This window comes from Rhamphochromis sp. 'chilingali' (assembly GCF_963969265.1).
Source record: "Rhamphochromis sp. 'chilingali' genome assembly, chromosome: 20".
In the NCBI taxonomy this organism is placed as follows: Eukaryota; Metazoa; Chordata; class Actinopteri; order Cichliformes; family Cichlidae; genus Rhamphochromis; species Rhamphochromis sp. 'chilingali'.
In genome coordinates this window covers 24,092,919-24,107,958 of record NC_137947.1, presented here as the reverse complement: position 1 = coordinate 24,107,958, position 15,040 = coordinate 24,092,919, and the positions used below count along the sequence as shown (strand labels likewise).

The following is a 15,040-nucleotide window of genomic DNA, read 5'->3' as shown; positions in this document are numbered from 1 at the left end:
ACAGAAATCATTTCCATGCAAGAGCTAAATGAATGCTGGCTTGTGTTTTTATGCGTCATCCCAACAAACCACACACACACACACACACACAGCAAGTCAGCGAAAAGCGAGCGAGGTATAGATAAAGAGAGGGAGAGAGAGAAAGAGGTGAGAGACAAATGGGCTGTTCTCCAAATGTCAGAGGCAATCATGTAATGTCAGTGATGCTATTTGCGGCTTCATAACTCTTCTAAACAAACGATGACTGATGCAAGCAAAGATTTTTAAGAGGAAACTGAAGACAGATATTTTCATTCCAGGAGGAACTTTTCAAATGCTTGTGAGGGTTTATTTTAAAAGCGGATTTTCCAAGAGCACAAGGTCAGACTCACAGGGATAAAAAATAAAATGCATTTAAATGCTAACGTTAAAAAGGCACTTCAGGTTTTGCAGGCACTTTATCAAAAAGCAGAACTGAGTTTATGATGGGTATTGGAAAATTATTAATATAATAACTTTGATAAATGTAACACACTTCTAAAACTTCTGTCCAGAATCTCCAATCTTTTTGTAAAACATTAAAAACTGGGGTGTTCACGAGATACCCAAGAATGCTACAGCAAGGGCTTCTTCAGGTTCACTGTGGTGTTATTAAGACCTCATTGAACATCATGTAACACTCCAACATGAGCACGCAACCCCAAATTATTATAGTGGAACACCGCTGAGGAAAATGTAGTCAAGGATCTTCCCCAGCGTAACAACATGTAGCAGAAAATGTATGGATGCTTGAAAGCACCACCTCCCTCACTAACTACATGTTAATCCCTTCAGCAAAGAAAGGTGCACATTAATCTTCAGTGGTGATTCACCACTGAAGATTAATGTGCACACGAGAGTCGCATGACAGTCGCATCTTTGCTGAAGCTTGGAGGAAATGCGCCTCCAAGGCAGCTCCTTTATGAGGTGATCAAGGAGCCAGGTGGGGCCTTGAGTTTCACAGGACTGTGGCTACATGATGATCGTACAGCAAGATAAAGAAGATTAAGACTGGCGAACAAAAATAATTTATTTTGAATCTTCACTGTAATAAAAGGATGTTGGACCATGAAATTTTGAGGAAAATTATGTAAATATGTGATTAATGTCAACACTCTCCTCTGGCCTGAATTTGCAAGACTGGGCCCAGTGCTGTACTCATGAGTATAAAGGCAAAAGAGGAAGTGAAAACTATACTTTTTCATGTTTGTCCTAAGCATGAGTCACCATGCTAGCCTGCCACAATGAATTGTGAACTATTTTTTTAGTTTTTTTCCCCAAAACTGACCCCTGTGTAAGAAGATGTACATGGTAGGTATATACACTGCAGGTACACCTCATGAAACATGAGACCGGATTATACATTTTCTGGGCTTAAATGTGTTTTTTTCTTTTAATACTCTGTAAAAATGGGCTCTCCATAATTCATCTGTTTTATTTAAAGTGTTAACATAAATCTGTACAAGCATACATGACCAGTTATCCTATAATCCACAGTATCTTGCAGAAAGATACTGCAAGATCACTTCAGTTCATTTAAATGTCCTGTATTTTCCATGTGAAGAGCAAAATAACAGTCAAGTTTCATAAGTTGACAAATGGTCAAAAAAATACAGAAAAGCTGAATTGTCCTTGTGAATTAGTCTGTGTGTCTGTATATGGGATTTTTATCTTTTAGGTAAAATTGCCTGTTTATGTGATTTCCCGGACCTTTCCTCATAGTTTGTTGCTGTTTATACAGCTTGAAATGCTTTTACAATCAGGCTTTAATTCGTCGTATTAAAAGAATTTAAATATTTCACAAGAGAGCTTTGGCACTGAGAGGTTTTTTTTCATTTAAGTCATAGTCGCAGTTATAGATTACTTCAGTGGACAGGAGATGGAGAGGCAGCAAGCAACACTGCCCTCTGCTGTAATAAAAGCTGGCAGATAGAATTGAAAAGAAATTGTTCACATCTGATGCCAATGATGCCACTGGGGCTGCATGTTGACTACAGCGGCTCTGTGGGAAATTATTAAAAAGAAATACTTTGGAGCTTTAAATGCAGTAGTTGGTGTTATACTCAAAGTTTTTCTGAGGTTTCTGCAGTCCAGCCTGAAAGTAGTCATCAAGCATTAAAGTTTAATAGTCATATTATTTAGTATTACATATTTAAAAAAAATCTTGTATAGTATTAACCCAATAAGGTGCTTTGTTTACAGGCTGCATGTTTGTCATTTCAGAGTTTGAGAAAGCAGAAAAGGAGAAAGAGCCTTCAGCTATCAAACCACTTGCGTAGAACCAGCTCCCAGTTTTGATCAGGGAACAGACCATCTGCACTTTTAAGTGAACGCTTCACTTTCCTTTTTGATAAAAGCAGGATCAGGAGACCTTAAATCCTTTAGTTATGTTGCCGTAGGATTTCCCATGAAGCAGAGCTTTTCCTTTCATGCTTGCCATTAATTTAAATGCCACTACGGTCTTCTATAGGTAATGAACCAGGCTTAGCTGAATTGGTACCATATAAATAAAACCGACTTAAGTATCATTTAAACTAAACTGCGAAAATTTAAATTGTTTGTGATTTAGCAGTTTAAATATACAGAATTCAAACTTCAAAGCAGTGTTAAACTGATGGCAAAGGCACATCACTTCTTATTGCAAACTAAACTGATGAGCGCAGAAGCTTTACTCAGCTTCCCTGAGATAAATGTTGTGTTTTTAAAAATAAGTAGAATAACACAAGGTAAGGTTTTAAAGAAACAATGTATTTACAGGAAATACCATACCATACAGTACAATACAATAAACTTTAATACTTATTCATATTTCCTGAGTATCAAAAATTTATTTAAAACTACTAAACAATTTACATTATCTAAAAGTTACATTACAATATATTTACATACATTTCATTTAAAATAAAATAAAAGCCTTTATTTTGGGTTTTTTGGCATCGTCTTCTCACAATCAGGATATATTTTTTGTTCGATTGTGTCAGTTTTCTTTGAGTGTTTCACTCAGTGTTGACTTCCGTATACAGGTTTTGGGAAAAGTACGTGCAGTGAAGCCTTGCATTTTCAGGTCGAGCTTATATAAAAACTTCCACTCTTGTCCGAGGTTTGGACAGTGCTAGTGGAAACACTGCTGGCTCAGAGGTTAGCTGCTTTAAAAAAAAAAAAAAAAAAAAAAATCTGAATAAAATTCCACAAAGCTTCCATCACAGTCGCCTGATGTTCTTCTTGCTGCGAGCGCTCCCCGGTGACGTCTTAGAGAAGTTGGCTCGGGGAGTCACGGTTCTGCAGGGGGTCGAGCCGTGGAAAGACTCCTGACAGCGAGTGCAGAAGGTGAAGAGACAACTAAGGCGAGTGCACGTAGCTTTCTGAACCTCATTCAGATGTGTCGCTGGTGAGCCGCAGCGTTTGCAGGCACGAAGAGACTCGTGTTGCTTCAGAGTGCTGGCAGCCTGGAGATAGAAAGAATGAAACATGGAGGTTTGTTAAAAACAAGGCTATAAGGAACATTTATGCATTTCCTACAGTGAAAACATCATTTGGAAAATTAATCTTGGCCATGAGGTTGTTTTTCAGTTCTGTTGCATCAGAGTGAATTGTTGAAAACGATGCTCACCTGGATGTACTCGTTGAAGCGTGAGCATCGGGAGGTGGGTGTGCTGCCTCTCTGAGAGGAAGCAGCCCGTCTGGTGGTCATGCAGCTGGGGGTGGACGAGGAGGATGATGAAGATGGAGTCTTTGAGGAAGCCGTGGTCTGCATGCAGGACAGCACCATCCTGGAGACGGCCACATCTCTTGTCAAACCAATACCCCTCTGTCTCAGAGAGTTTCTTGACTCCTAAAAATGAATTAATCAAATGATTAGAACATTTGCAGCTTTAGCAGTATACTGTTATTCATATTGTTGCAAGAAAAAACAAAATAAAGACTCAAAACTAAATATTCTTATTCAGGTTGCCTTATAGAAAGAATGACATGAATTGTGAATGCGTCATCCTTTCTTATAGCTCTAACAACCACCCGTTGCATGTTTTCCTTACATGTGCAACTGTTCTTTTAAATAACTTGTAAGAAGACCTGTACGGTAAGTTGTGGTCTTTCTTACTATGTAACTACTTGATAAGAATCACACTGATGGCCTGAAGCACAAAAGCATTGTCTGAATCAGTGTCATGTTGTGCGAGTTTCCTCACCCTGAGTTCCTGCTCAGCTCGCTGACACCGCCTCAGAGCTGCTGCATCTTCACAGATGATTTTCCTCCAAGTCCTGCTCACTTTCTTACAACTGTGAAGTTGAAAAAGGAAATGTAACATGCGATTAATAAGAGCACAAAATTAACAGTTACAAAGATTCAAAAATTAATTCTGATATCACCTAAATTCAAATTTCCTTACTGCCAAATACATTTATCCAGATAGGACAAAGTGAAGGTTTGTAGCTTACCTAATGAGGTCCAAGTCTTCCAGAAAGGCCAGGATCTTTGTCAGGATACATCTCATGTTTCTGGCCAGCAGAGACTGAAAGATATCGCTGTACTCCAAGCCCATCTGACGTCCAATCACCCGATCCAAAAGAAAATTCTCTGCAACTTTTGTGACAATGCTCCAGTCGTACCTAACACACATAGAAAGACAACATTTTATAGCTGCCCAAGCGTAAACCAATCTAGATGAACACCCAGTCAAACAAGATGTCAAAATCTTACCTCTTATTCTTCTCATAGCTCTTAGCAAGTTCTTCACACACAACCCGCTGGAAGTTCAGTATAGGCAGGTGGCTGTGATGGCCGGATGGGGTGGACGACGAGTATGCCGCAGTTCTCCTCTGGGGACGAACCACAGGAGTGCAGACTGCCTCCAGTTGAATAGGGGTGCTCCTTACTTGACATTTGGAAGGAGAATTATGTGGCATTCCTTGATTTGTAGCAGTAGACGACACTACTGTGGACTTTCCCAGGATGTGGACATCCTCTTCGTTCTCATGGTGATATTCAATCTGACTGTTTTGCAGAGAGAGATAACCACTATCCTCAAACTCCAGAGTCCTGTCATGCGCCATGCCAGTGCTGTTTTCCTTGTCGTGGATTGCACTGGTGTTGTTTTTGGAAGAGAACAACACCGTGGTCACCTTTACAGGGGAACACTGAGGTTTGATGGGGATGGGCTCTTTTACTGGGGAAGCTTTGGCCTCCACGGCAGAGGCTCTTGGAGATTCGCACGCGGCAAACTTCATGATGATTCCGTTAGAATGAGACATTCACTTTGCAGATTTCTAAGTACAGGAGAGAAATAACAAGATTGTGTTAGGTTAGGTTTTACGGAGTGTACGGGACTGAACGCAACACAGCTTCCCAAATGCAAGCTAACCAGGCCACATTAAACATCAAATGTAAGCTATGAGTGGCTAGACAGGGAATAAAGCTATAATATAAACACTGTTGTTTAAAAGGGGAAATAAGGTTGGAAACTTTTCAATAAGATAGTTTTCCAAAGTCTTGATTTTGGCGCGATGCAAATTTGGCGGAAATGTAGCGATGACGTGAAGCTACTCGGTTTTCGCCCATTTATGCTGTCTTTGGTCAAACGTATGTCAAATAACATGAACTGGACATTAATGAGAGTGATGGGCGTTAAATAAAATCCTGTTATAATACCGAGCTACATTTGCGTGGTCTTAGATGATAATATGGTAAGTAGTTTGCAACTAAGAAGCGACTTATGACAAACTCCTCATACCGCGAACAGAATAACATTCCGCTAAAGAGAACTCTTAAAAGTTTAGAAAAGGTACGTAACTCCTCTTACCTTACTGTTGTTATATCGTTATCCACAGAAGAGTCCTAGTAGCTGGTCAAGTATCTTCTCGACTGTCGCCCGCTCTTCCCAGATTAAATACTCCTCAACTGAAAATCCGCCAGTTGCAGCCACTCTTTTGAAATCGGTGCGCAAATGGCGCAAACCAATCACAGTACAAGGGGAGGTTGTCTCTTTAAAACGTCAACAAATGAAAGCTGGCTTCAGTTTCGGTGACGTCACCGCGCAGTGAACGTGTTCCCACTGCAAAACTGTCGTGAAAAAAACATGGCCTTTCTGAGCGCCATTCAGCGTTTGAAGCTAATGTAAACAGATATATCTCACGCACTTAAACGTAAGAAGTTTCTAAACGTTAGCCGATTTGAAAATCGTGGCATCCTCCGGAACTTAGCATATTTTGCAGACCGCAAATATGCAAAAAACAAAATAATATTTCCAAATCCTATATTTTGAATATGGCACTTCATAGGCGAAATAAGCCTTTTAACCTCCTAGGACCTGGCGTCCACATATGTGGACATCACATTTTGGGTTATTTAGACCAAAATACTCAATTTTGCTCTACAAGGGCCTGATATCCACTTACGAGGACATTATACTGCTACAGTTTTATCAAAGTTTTAAACGAATATCCTCGTATGTGGCTCTTATTTTTCTTAAAAACAAAAGTAAGGTTTAAAAAAAATCTGGTACTTATTTGTTTTTACATTCATCGGGCCCCAATGTGACCAAATATCAAAGAGAAATTAAAAATGCATGCCGTGAAAGAGTTTGGGTCTTAGAGGAGGTTAAAGTCTTTTTTTAAAGTTGGTATGTTCGGAATCTTTAATGCAGCTTGAAATTAGAGTTACTATTGAATAATTCTGTGTTGTTAACACTAGAAAAAATAAAATTATGCATGCACTAATTGGGATATTTTGGGTGAAAATCGATACTACTGTTTAAATAGAATTTATTATTAAAAATCTTTAGCACACAACCTTTAACCAATTAGGCATACGATAAACATCAGCCATTGCTTGGTAAATACTGGTAAATTCAATTACCAATTAATTATTTGCAGGGTTTCTGAAAAGTTTGAAAGGCCCACGGATGTTTAATCAGTGTACCTGATTAATATTTATGACTGAAACTAACACTCCCGTTTCAGGATGCTTCAAACATTTAAACATTTAAACAACAATTTTCATCACTGGGTTTTATTGAGCCTGTTCTTACATGGAAAACATGAATAAGAGACTCTTTCCTGCCATGATTCCCACTGCTTGACAAACAAAAGCTCTACAATGCAGATAATGTACAGGATGGTTAAGTTCACACCCTGCCTGGAATGTGTTAAGTAGCTCTTTCACTGAAACCAGTGGGGGAAGCTGGGGGATGTAATGTAGGTTTATTTCCAGACACTGTCTCAGCTTTTTTCTCTAACACTTTTCTGTTATTTAAGTCATAAAAAACATAATCAGGATCTCTGTATAATTTAATATTTACAGGACAGTGAAATGGGAATTGTTGATCAACTGGGAGAAAACATGAGAGAGGGTCACTGAAGATGTATGTGACGGCTCATTTTGCATACTGGAGTCCACCCTGATAAGTTTAGTCTCTTGATCCTGTTGTCAAACTCTAATTTACAAGTTTAGTCGTTCTGGTTGAAAGCTGTCCCAGATACATTTCAAAGCAGCTTAAAGTCAATAAAATGCTCAGGTGACCAAATCGTTTTTGTAAAAGCCACAAAGGCCATTCTTTGCTATTTAGCTTACAGTTTCTGCAAGCTAAAGGTGTATATGCAATAATGTTATTTAACAGTCTGTTGTATACGACTTTAAACTTTAACAGTTTAAAGTGGGGAAACTGTGTGCTATTTTTCCTGGTGTCTATTTTGAGCGCTGAACAATCTACTGTGGTCCAGAGCAAGCAGTAAAGTATGCAAAGTATGTACCAAGCAAAATTATGTGTTTGTATTGATGTGTTGATGCTGATATTAGAGAGTTTTGTTCATGCATGTGTGCCAATGAATTATTGTTTCCAGATTTAAGACAGAACACAGTGAAATACCTGCACCCCAGACCACATATCGTTAGCTTCATAGCATAAGTGCCTAAGTCATTGACTTAGTCAAATGACTTAGGCAATTATGCTATGAAGCTAACGATATGGTCCCTGCTCATCCTCTTGATTGCCAATTACTTCCAGTATAATATGGGTTTCAGCGATATATTCAAGTGGCCTGTTAATTAATCCTAATGATTCACACCATGCCCAAGCAGTGGGGGGTCTACAATTCACATGCAATATCATTGACTCCAAATGCCATGAGAGGCCACTCGAAACCCCCCACCCCACAGTTAATTAAAAACAAAGCAGCCTTGTTAATTAGTAGCAGCAAGATTGTGCAAGACTGATTAGTATAATTATATATGGAAGGATATGTTTATCTTGGGGGTCAGGGATTTATTAACATTACACATTTGCACATCCAATAGGCTAAATTCATTCAAATGTATTTCTAAAATATAATTTATGACAGTATATCTGATATTTGTCTTTTCCTTGTCTGTTCAAGTAGCATTTACAGTGTGGATTTTGTTGACAAGTTCATCAAGGATGGGAAGCTTACTGAATTTAGTATTCATTTATATCATTAGCTCAAAGAAGAAGGTGTGCTCATATCTAAGGTTAGTTTCAATAAGTTTGGTCAAAGAATAACATGGGGGTCATTCCATCTTAAATTCTTTTTTTAGAAGTCTAGGGAGATTGGAAGGAAACAAATTGGACTTTAAGTTATATGAAGACGGTTCACCTCTCATCTGAGAGGCTTCTTCAGTTGTGACAGTTTCTGAAGGGTAAATAGTTATATCCTTCAGAAATGGGTAATAAACATGTTGAATGACATGAAATTCTTAGTCACAAATATGAAGAAAATGCCATTTTTATTCAACTTTCATGCCGGTTTGAGAATTTATGATAAATTATACCATAAAAAACAAAAACATCAGTATGTAGTCTAATTTGAATTAGACTATCTCTTCCAAGTTAACAAATTGGTAGTCAGAAATTAGAAGTAAATATGAAATTACAGTCAAACTGAAGCTGGAAGCCTCCGTTCTTCGTACCTCGCTAAGTAAGTTAGCTGGATTTGATTGTTGACGATTTCGCGTGATCTTGGATCGTTCGGTTCTCCGAAGCTCATCCGGGACTTGCTGTCATAGCAACAGATCCGTAAGCGTAAACCTGCTCGGGAGCAGGCTTACTTTATGTAAACAAGATTAGATCGCGGCCACTCAGGTATGTCCGAAAGCAACAGCGATATTTTACCACTGTTTTACCATAAATAAATATTATCAATGTAACTAAAGTTAATGCAGTACTTGATCCTTTTATTGATTCCATACAGATACATACAGGTCATTTCCTAAAAAAAGGGAAATGTACTATTAATCATTCTATTTCATGTATTTGATTATTTCCGATGTAATTCATATTGTAGAGTAGTAAGAGTAAATTACTTCGTGTAATCAAGATGAGAGACCACGGCTATAAAAGCGAAGGTGGATTTGGGAAGTCTGTCGCAGCCATGTCCTGTCCGTATACGCGAGCCACCCATTGCGGAAGGTGCAAGATTGATAAGGAGAGTTTTCAGAACTCAGCGTATATTGCGGGATAGACAGGATCCTTTAGCTCAGCGCGACAGTGTGCTCATAGAGAGATATCGATTTTCCCGTGAGGGTATTATTTACTTAACCAACTTGTTGACGAGGGGGTGCAGGACCACCACCTGTCTTTTTTTGCTCTGCCCTTTTCTTGGTTGCTGTTATAAACAAACAAACAGATTATTTCAGGGTCTCTTTCTTAGAGAATAAAAGCAATATAAGTGATAAATATTACCATTCTGTAGGATATTCTTATATTTCACTTTTACTTGTTCCCATGTTCTAGTGGGTCCTGTTGTGGCTCTAATGTGAAAGAGGATATAATGTAATATAATATAATATGATATAATGTAATATAATATAATAAATTTACCCTACCGCCTACTGGTGTTGGCCAGAGGGGCCGATGGCGCGATATGGCAGCCTGGCTTCTGTCAGTCTGCCCCAGGGCAGCTGTGGCTACAACTGTAGCTTGCCTCCACCAGTGTGTGAATGTGAGAGTGAATGAATAGTGGTATTGTAAAGCGCTTTGGGTGCCTTGAAAAGCGCTATATAAATCCAATCCATTATTATTATTATTATTAAATTACTTACGAGTTTAATTTGTCAGCAACTTTCTGCCAGCCCTCTCTCCTTGCTTTTGCAGCCTTTGCAGTGTTCCCTTGCGTTTTAATTAAACTCTGAAACTCCTGAAATCCCTCAATCAAGAGTTCTTGCTCTGCTGCCGAAAAATACCGAGCGCGCTCCTTCGACATTTTCGCCGACCAATCAAAGGGTTGCCGATCAATGTTTCTACTATCGATGCGTAGCCCCTGTTAAGCCACCCAGTGATCTCACATTACTTCATCCAGCTATACTAATCGTCAACAACAGGTGTGTTCGGAGAACCGGAATAGCGATGATTTGATCTTGGATGTAGTAAGCGAGGTACGAAGAACGGACCCATGTGTGGTAACCCATTCTTTAGTTTCTCATTGTGGCCAGGTGCAGTACACAGCACCATCCAGGAGGTGGCAGCAGTGAACTGTAAAGCTGTTTCCCAACCGCAAGAAATATGAAAAAAAGAAGAAAATGTTCAATATGTCTGCGCCCTTTAGCAAGGTGGTAACGACGCAAGCTGTTTGTAAATGATGTTAATAGGACGTTTCTAGACAATGTTTAAAGAATTAATGACTGGAGCCTGTTCCGATATAGACACCGCTAACTGGAAAAATGGAGTAAAGCATTCGGCAGCTTGACATTTGATTTCATGATCACGTTGAGCTAGCAGGGAACCTTCAGTGAGTTGTTTACCTCCTCAGATATTCATATCATGTTTTTGTAGATTAGTTCAGGCTTAATAGTAAAAACCCCGCCCATCAGCCATGTTTTGTCAAAGATTTTCTAAATCCAAAAGAATAATCTGTTGTTGGTTGTAGTATTCCGCATTATAGCTGCTCACCACTGACTTGAACCTGTTACAAAATTTTAAAAAAGTAAAATTATCACTACCGTGTTATATTTACGCCAAGTTGAAGAATTTTTCTTCACTATATAGGCTGTATCGTAACCCTTGTGTTGTGCTCGGGTCAAAAATGGTCCCTAGCATCTGGGAGTAATTTATTTGTGTTAAAACATAAATAAATACCAACTTTTGTATTTTTGAATGAGATTTGGCTAAATGGACTAGAGACCGACAAAAATCAAGTCTGTTTACTACGCAGTGAATATTTCAGCCACATCTACATGTAAAATGGCTTACAGAAGACTTGTAAACCTTCTGCCCAGAGTAAAAGAGTCTGCCTATAACCTATGGATACCTCACTTTCAAAAACCACCATATGTCTTAAACCAAAGTGTTGAAAATAGAGCTAAAAGAACTCTTTACACCAGCACACCACTGATGGTGAAGTTGCTGTCAGTGGATGAGATTTTTGCCAGGAAGTCTCTGCAGGAGCACCTGAGGAAGACTGAGGCACAGTACAGCGAATGTTTACAAGCCATCAGTGGTAATTTGGGAGAGGAGCAGTGCAGTGAGGATGAACTGAAGGCCAAGAGGACCAAAGTGTCCCTTCTGGCTCCTCTTATCCAGACCATCAGAGAGCTGGACACCAAGCAAAAAGAGATTGCAGAGACTGAGACGCTTCTGAAAGGTTTGTGGAGAAAGATCTCTAATTAATAAGCCACAGTTGGCTCTCACTTTGTGAGAGTAGAATCACTCTCAGATTATGGTAAAAATTGTATTTGTGTCTGTTTTTCCTCAAAGATGAAGACCCATCTTTGCGGGAACTGGCAGAGGTGGAGAGAGCAGGCTGTTTGGAAGATATTCAAACTCTTAGACAAAAGGTAGAAACTTGATTTTTTCACTTTGTGATATCAAGGTCTCAACCGAGCTGTTGGTAAATCTTATTGAGCGCGCTGACAGCGTTTCTCTTTGCATTTTCAGTGTTGTTATACTTGTCGCACAGCTGACACATTATCACATTTCTCTTGTTAATCAACATGCATCATCAAATCAGATTCTGGATCTATTGATTCCAGAGGAGGAGACTGATCTGAGTGACCTCGTCCTGGAGGTCACCGCTGGCGTTGGTGGTCAAGAAGCCATGCTGTTCACTGCTGAGGTCAGGAAGTACATATGTGTATTAGTTATTTTAAATTGAATATTGCTATTGCAGCAGGCCAAAAACGGGATGCTCACAGACACAATTGCCATCTGCAATAAAGAATAAAGAAAGAATAAAAAAAATAAAGAATTAAGCGAAAGGTTTTTTTTCTGTATTTACATGCCAACTTCCTCTCCCCTTAAGGTGTTTGACATGTACCAGGGCTTTGCTCATCACCACAGCTGGTCCTTTGACATCCTGGAGCACACAACCAGTGAGCTAGGTCAGTCGACACATACATTTCTATTACAAAATCTTCCACAAATGTATTTTTGCCATCATATCATTGTTACACCTTTTAAGAAAACTATCATTACAGTTGTTTTTAAAAAAAAATAGATTCCCTTAATTTATTTATTGGATTTCCAAATGAAGGAAAGAAATTAAAATAGATCTGTTCAGTTAAAGACACAAGCTCAGCATCATATATATGAAATCATGTAGTTTACAGAAGCCAAATTTCGAATTACTATATTTAGTCATAGCAAAGTAATAATCCTAAAAGACAAAAGAAAGCACAAACAAAAATAATGCCATGCACTAAGAAAACTTCACAGAAAACAGAAATGCTTGTTTAACAAATTTGAGAGAAGAATCAAATTGGTCTCAGTCACGTGGTCACTCTTACGCTTTTACGGATTTTCTCGTTTAGTATCTGTCAGAATCAGAGTGAACTCAATTTTATGTGTCCTTTCCACATGGAAAAGACAGTGTTTGGCAATTTTTCAGCTAGTGACTGAAATTTAGGTTATGAGGTGATGTCTAATTAAAAAAAGAAGAAAAAGTAGATTCGTAAAATATGTGTTTACAAAAAACAGCAAAGGCCTGAAGCTTTGATTTGGTAAAATTGTAATAACTTATATCAAGCACAAGAGGGAGCCCTTGTGTCACAGAAATGCTGAATGTTTGGCAGCATGGATTCAAATAGTGCCAGTAAACAGTGGGCAAAGGTTCATTTTTAAACTTGTAATCTAAAAACATGCACCAAAACAAATACTTTATTCATGGTCACATTAAAAGACTCAATTCATACCTAATTTTTTCCATCTGTTTTTGTATTAGAGTAGTGACATTTTAGCGGTTGTTATAATAAAACAACATCAGGGAAATCAGCTTTTTTATGCTACAGTGCTTAACAAATTCCTTAGACCACCTATTGTAAAAAAACAAAAACAAAACAAAAATAAGAATACACAAATATTAAATTTATTTATGTTAATCTATGTTAATTATTTGCCAAATAAAAAACTGAATTCACATTTTTTTCACTGCTCACATATGAACAGGTGGACTACGTCACGCCTCAGCTAGTATCAGCGGCCCTCAGAGCTACAAAAGGATGAAGTTTGAGGCAGGAGTTCATCGCGTTCAGAGGGTTCCCAAGACTGAAAAACAGGGCCGGATGCACACCAGCACCATGACTGTGGCTGTGCTGCCCCAGCCCACTGAGGTACAGCTGCACACGATAGATGGATGTATCCAAATAACAAGGATGCTGTTAAAACAGCTCAGTTTGCTTAAATGAATCCTCAATAAACTTACAAAGTTTCCAGAGTGTTTTGTTGTGTTTAGCTGCTGCTTATCTAAATATATGTAGTATGTGTAATTTGTAGTGTTTGTGTGTGTTCTTGTCAGATCTCTTTCACAATAAACCCAAAGGATCTCAGGATAGACACTAAGAGGGCGAGTGGAGCTGGAGGTCAACATGTCAACACCACAGACAGCGCTGTCAGGATAGTTCATCTTCCTACAGGTAAAAACTGTACAAACTGAATGCAATACATGGCAAACAAGTTTCGGGCATCTTTTATTCTTTCCACTAATGGGGAAAATGGACTGTTTTTCATAGATTATTAATGAAAGGAGATGACAGTGCTGTTTAAAGTGGTTGAAAAGAGCTAGGTTAATTGGTGATTGTAAGCTGACTGTAGGTGTGATAGTGAGCGTGAATGGTTGTTTGTGCATATGTATTAGCACTGCGACAGACTGGCAACCTATCCAGGCTGTACCCTGTATCTTATCCAGTAGATAGCCTCCAGATCCCCCACGACCCTGAATTAGATAAGGGGAAGAAAATGTAAGGATGGATAAATGCAGTAAAGTAGATCTTTATTGTGTGTTTGTTGGGCAGGTGTGGTCGCGGAATGCCAGCAGGAGCGATCCCAACTGAAGAACAGGGAGAAAGCCATGAAGTCCCTGAGAGCAAAACTGTACAGCATGAAGCTGGAAGAGGAGACCAGCAAACGCTACAACCAGCGGAAAATACAGGTGGGACACAGTGAGATACAAAGGACAGTTAAAGGTAAACCACAGGTGGAAACCATAAAATACAACATAAAATACAGATGTGATGCTTTGTCTCTAAAACTCTGACATGATGTTGAATTTGACTGGTGTGAAAATATAATGAAAACACAGGTAAGATATTAGTGGTTTTGTTGCTAGAAGTAACAAACATTGCTAAATTCAGTGCTTCTCCTCTTCCTTGTCCTCCAGATCGGCACTAAAGGACGATCAGAGAAGATTCGGACCTACAACTTTTCCCAAGATCGCATAACAGACCACCGGATCAGCTTGACTCTGCACGATTTAAAAAGCTTCCTGCTGGGAGAGGATCTTCTGGATGAAATGAACTCTTCACTTAAGGAGTTTTCCAACCAGGAGATTCTCATGGAACTGCTGGGAGAAAACAGTCAGGACAGCTCATGACTTTGTCTCTTACAGAATGTGCATTTATTTCAAATAGTAATGTAATGCTGGTCATTCCTAGACTGTAAAAACTGTGTGGGGAAGAAGAAGATGATGCATTGAAAGTGGGCACAAATCTCAGCAGTGCCTGATACGAGATGCGTATCTGAAGGTGATAAGCAGCGTCACAACAAACCAAAAAAAGTGGTAAATAAAATGTATGAGCTGCACA

The 15,040-nt window shown here is 38.9% G+C and overlaps 2 protein-coding genes across 2 annotated transcripts; one reads left to right on the top strand and one right to left on the bottom strand.

Moving 5' to 3' along the window:
- Positions 1-2,745: 2,745 nt before the first annotated feature.
- On the bottom strand, positions 2,746-6,053 carry fbxo5 (F-box protein 5). Its single transcript, XM_080869545.1, has 6 exons — positions 5,817-6,053; positions 4,718-5,283; positions 4,456-4,626; positions 4,206-4,296; positions 3,629-3,850; positions 2,746-3,464 (listed from the first exon to the last, which is right to left on the bottom strand). Exons 2-6 carry the CDS (start codon positions 5,266-5,268, stop codon positions 3,219-3,221), a joined length of 1,281 nt encoding a protein of 426 aa, XP_080725671.1. The 5' UTR covers positions 5,269-5,283; positions 5,817-6,053; the 3' UTR covers positions 2,746-3,218.
- Positions 6,054-10,545: 4,492 nt separating this feature from the next.
- Positions 10,546-15,040, top strand: mtrf1l (mitochondrial translational release factor 1-like). Its single transcript, XM_080869544.1, has 8 exons — positions 10,546-11,607; positions 11,721-11,800; positions 11,974-12,078; positions 12,265-12,343; positions 13,407-13,570; positions 13,756-13,873; positions 14,252-14,388; positions 14,617-15,040. The coding sequence occupies exons 1-8, from the start codon at positions 11,208-11,210 to the stop codon at positions 14,827-14,829; spliced, it is 1,296 nt and encodes a 431-aa protein (XP_080725670.1). The 5' UTR covers positions 10,546-11,207; the 3' UTR covers positions 14,830-15,040.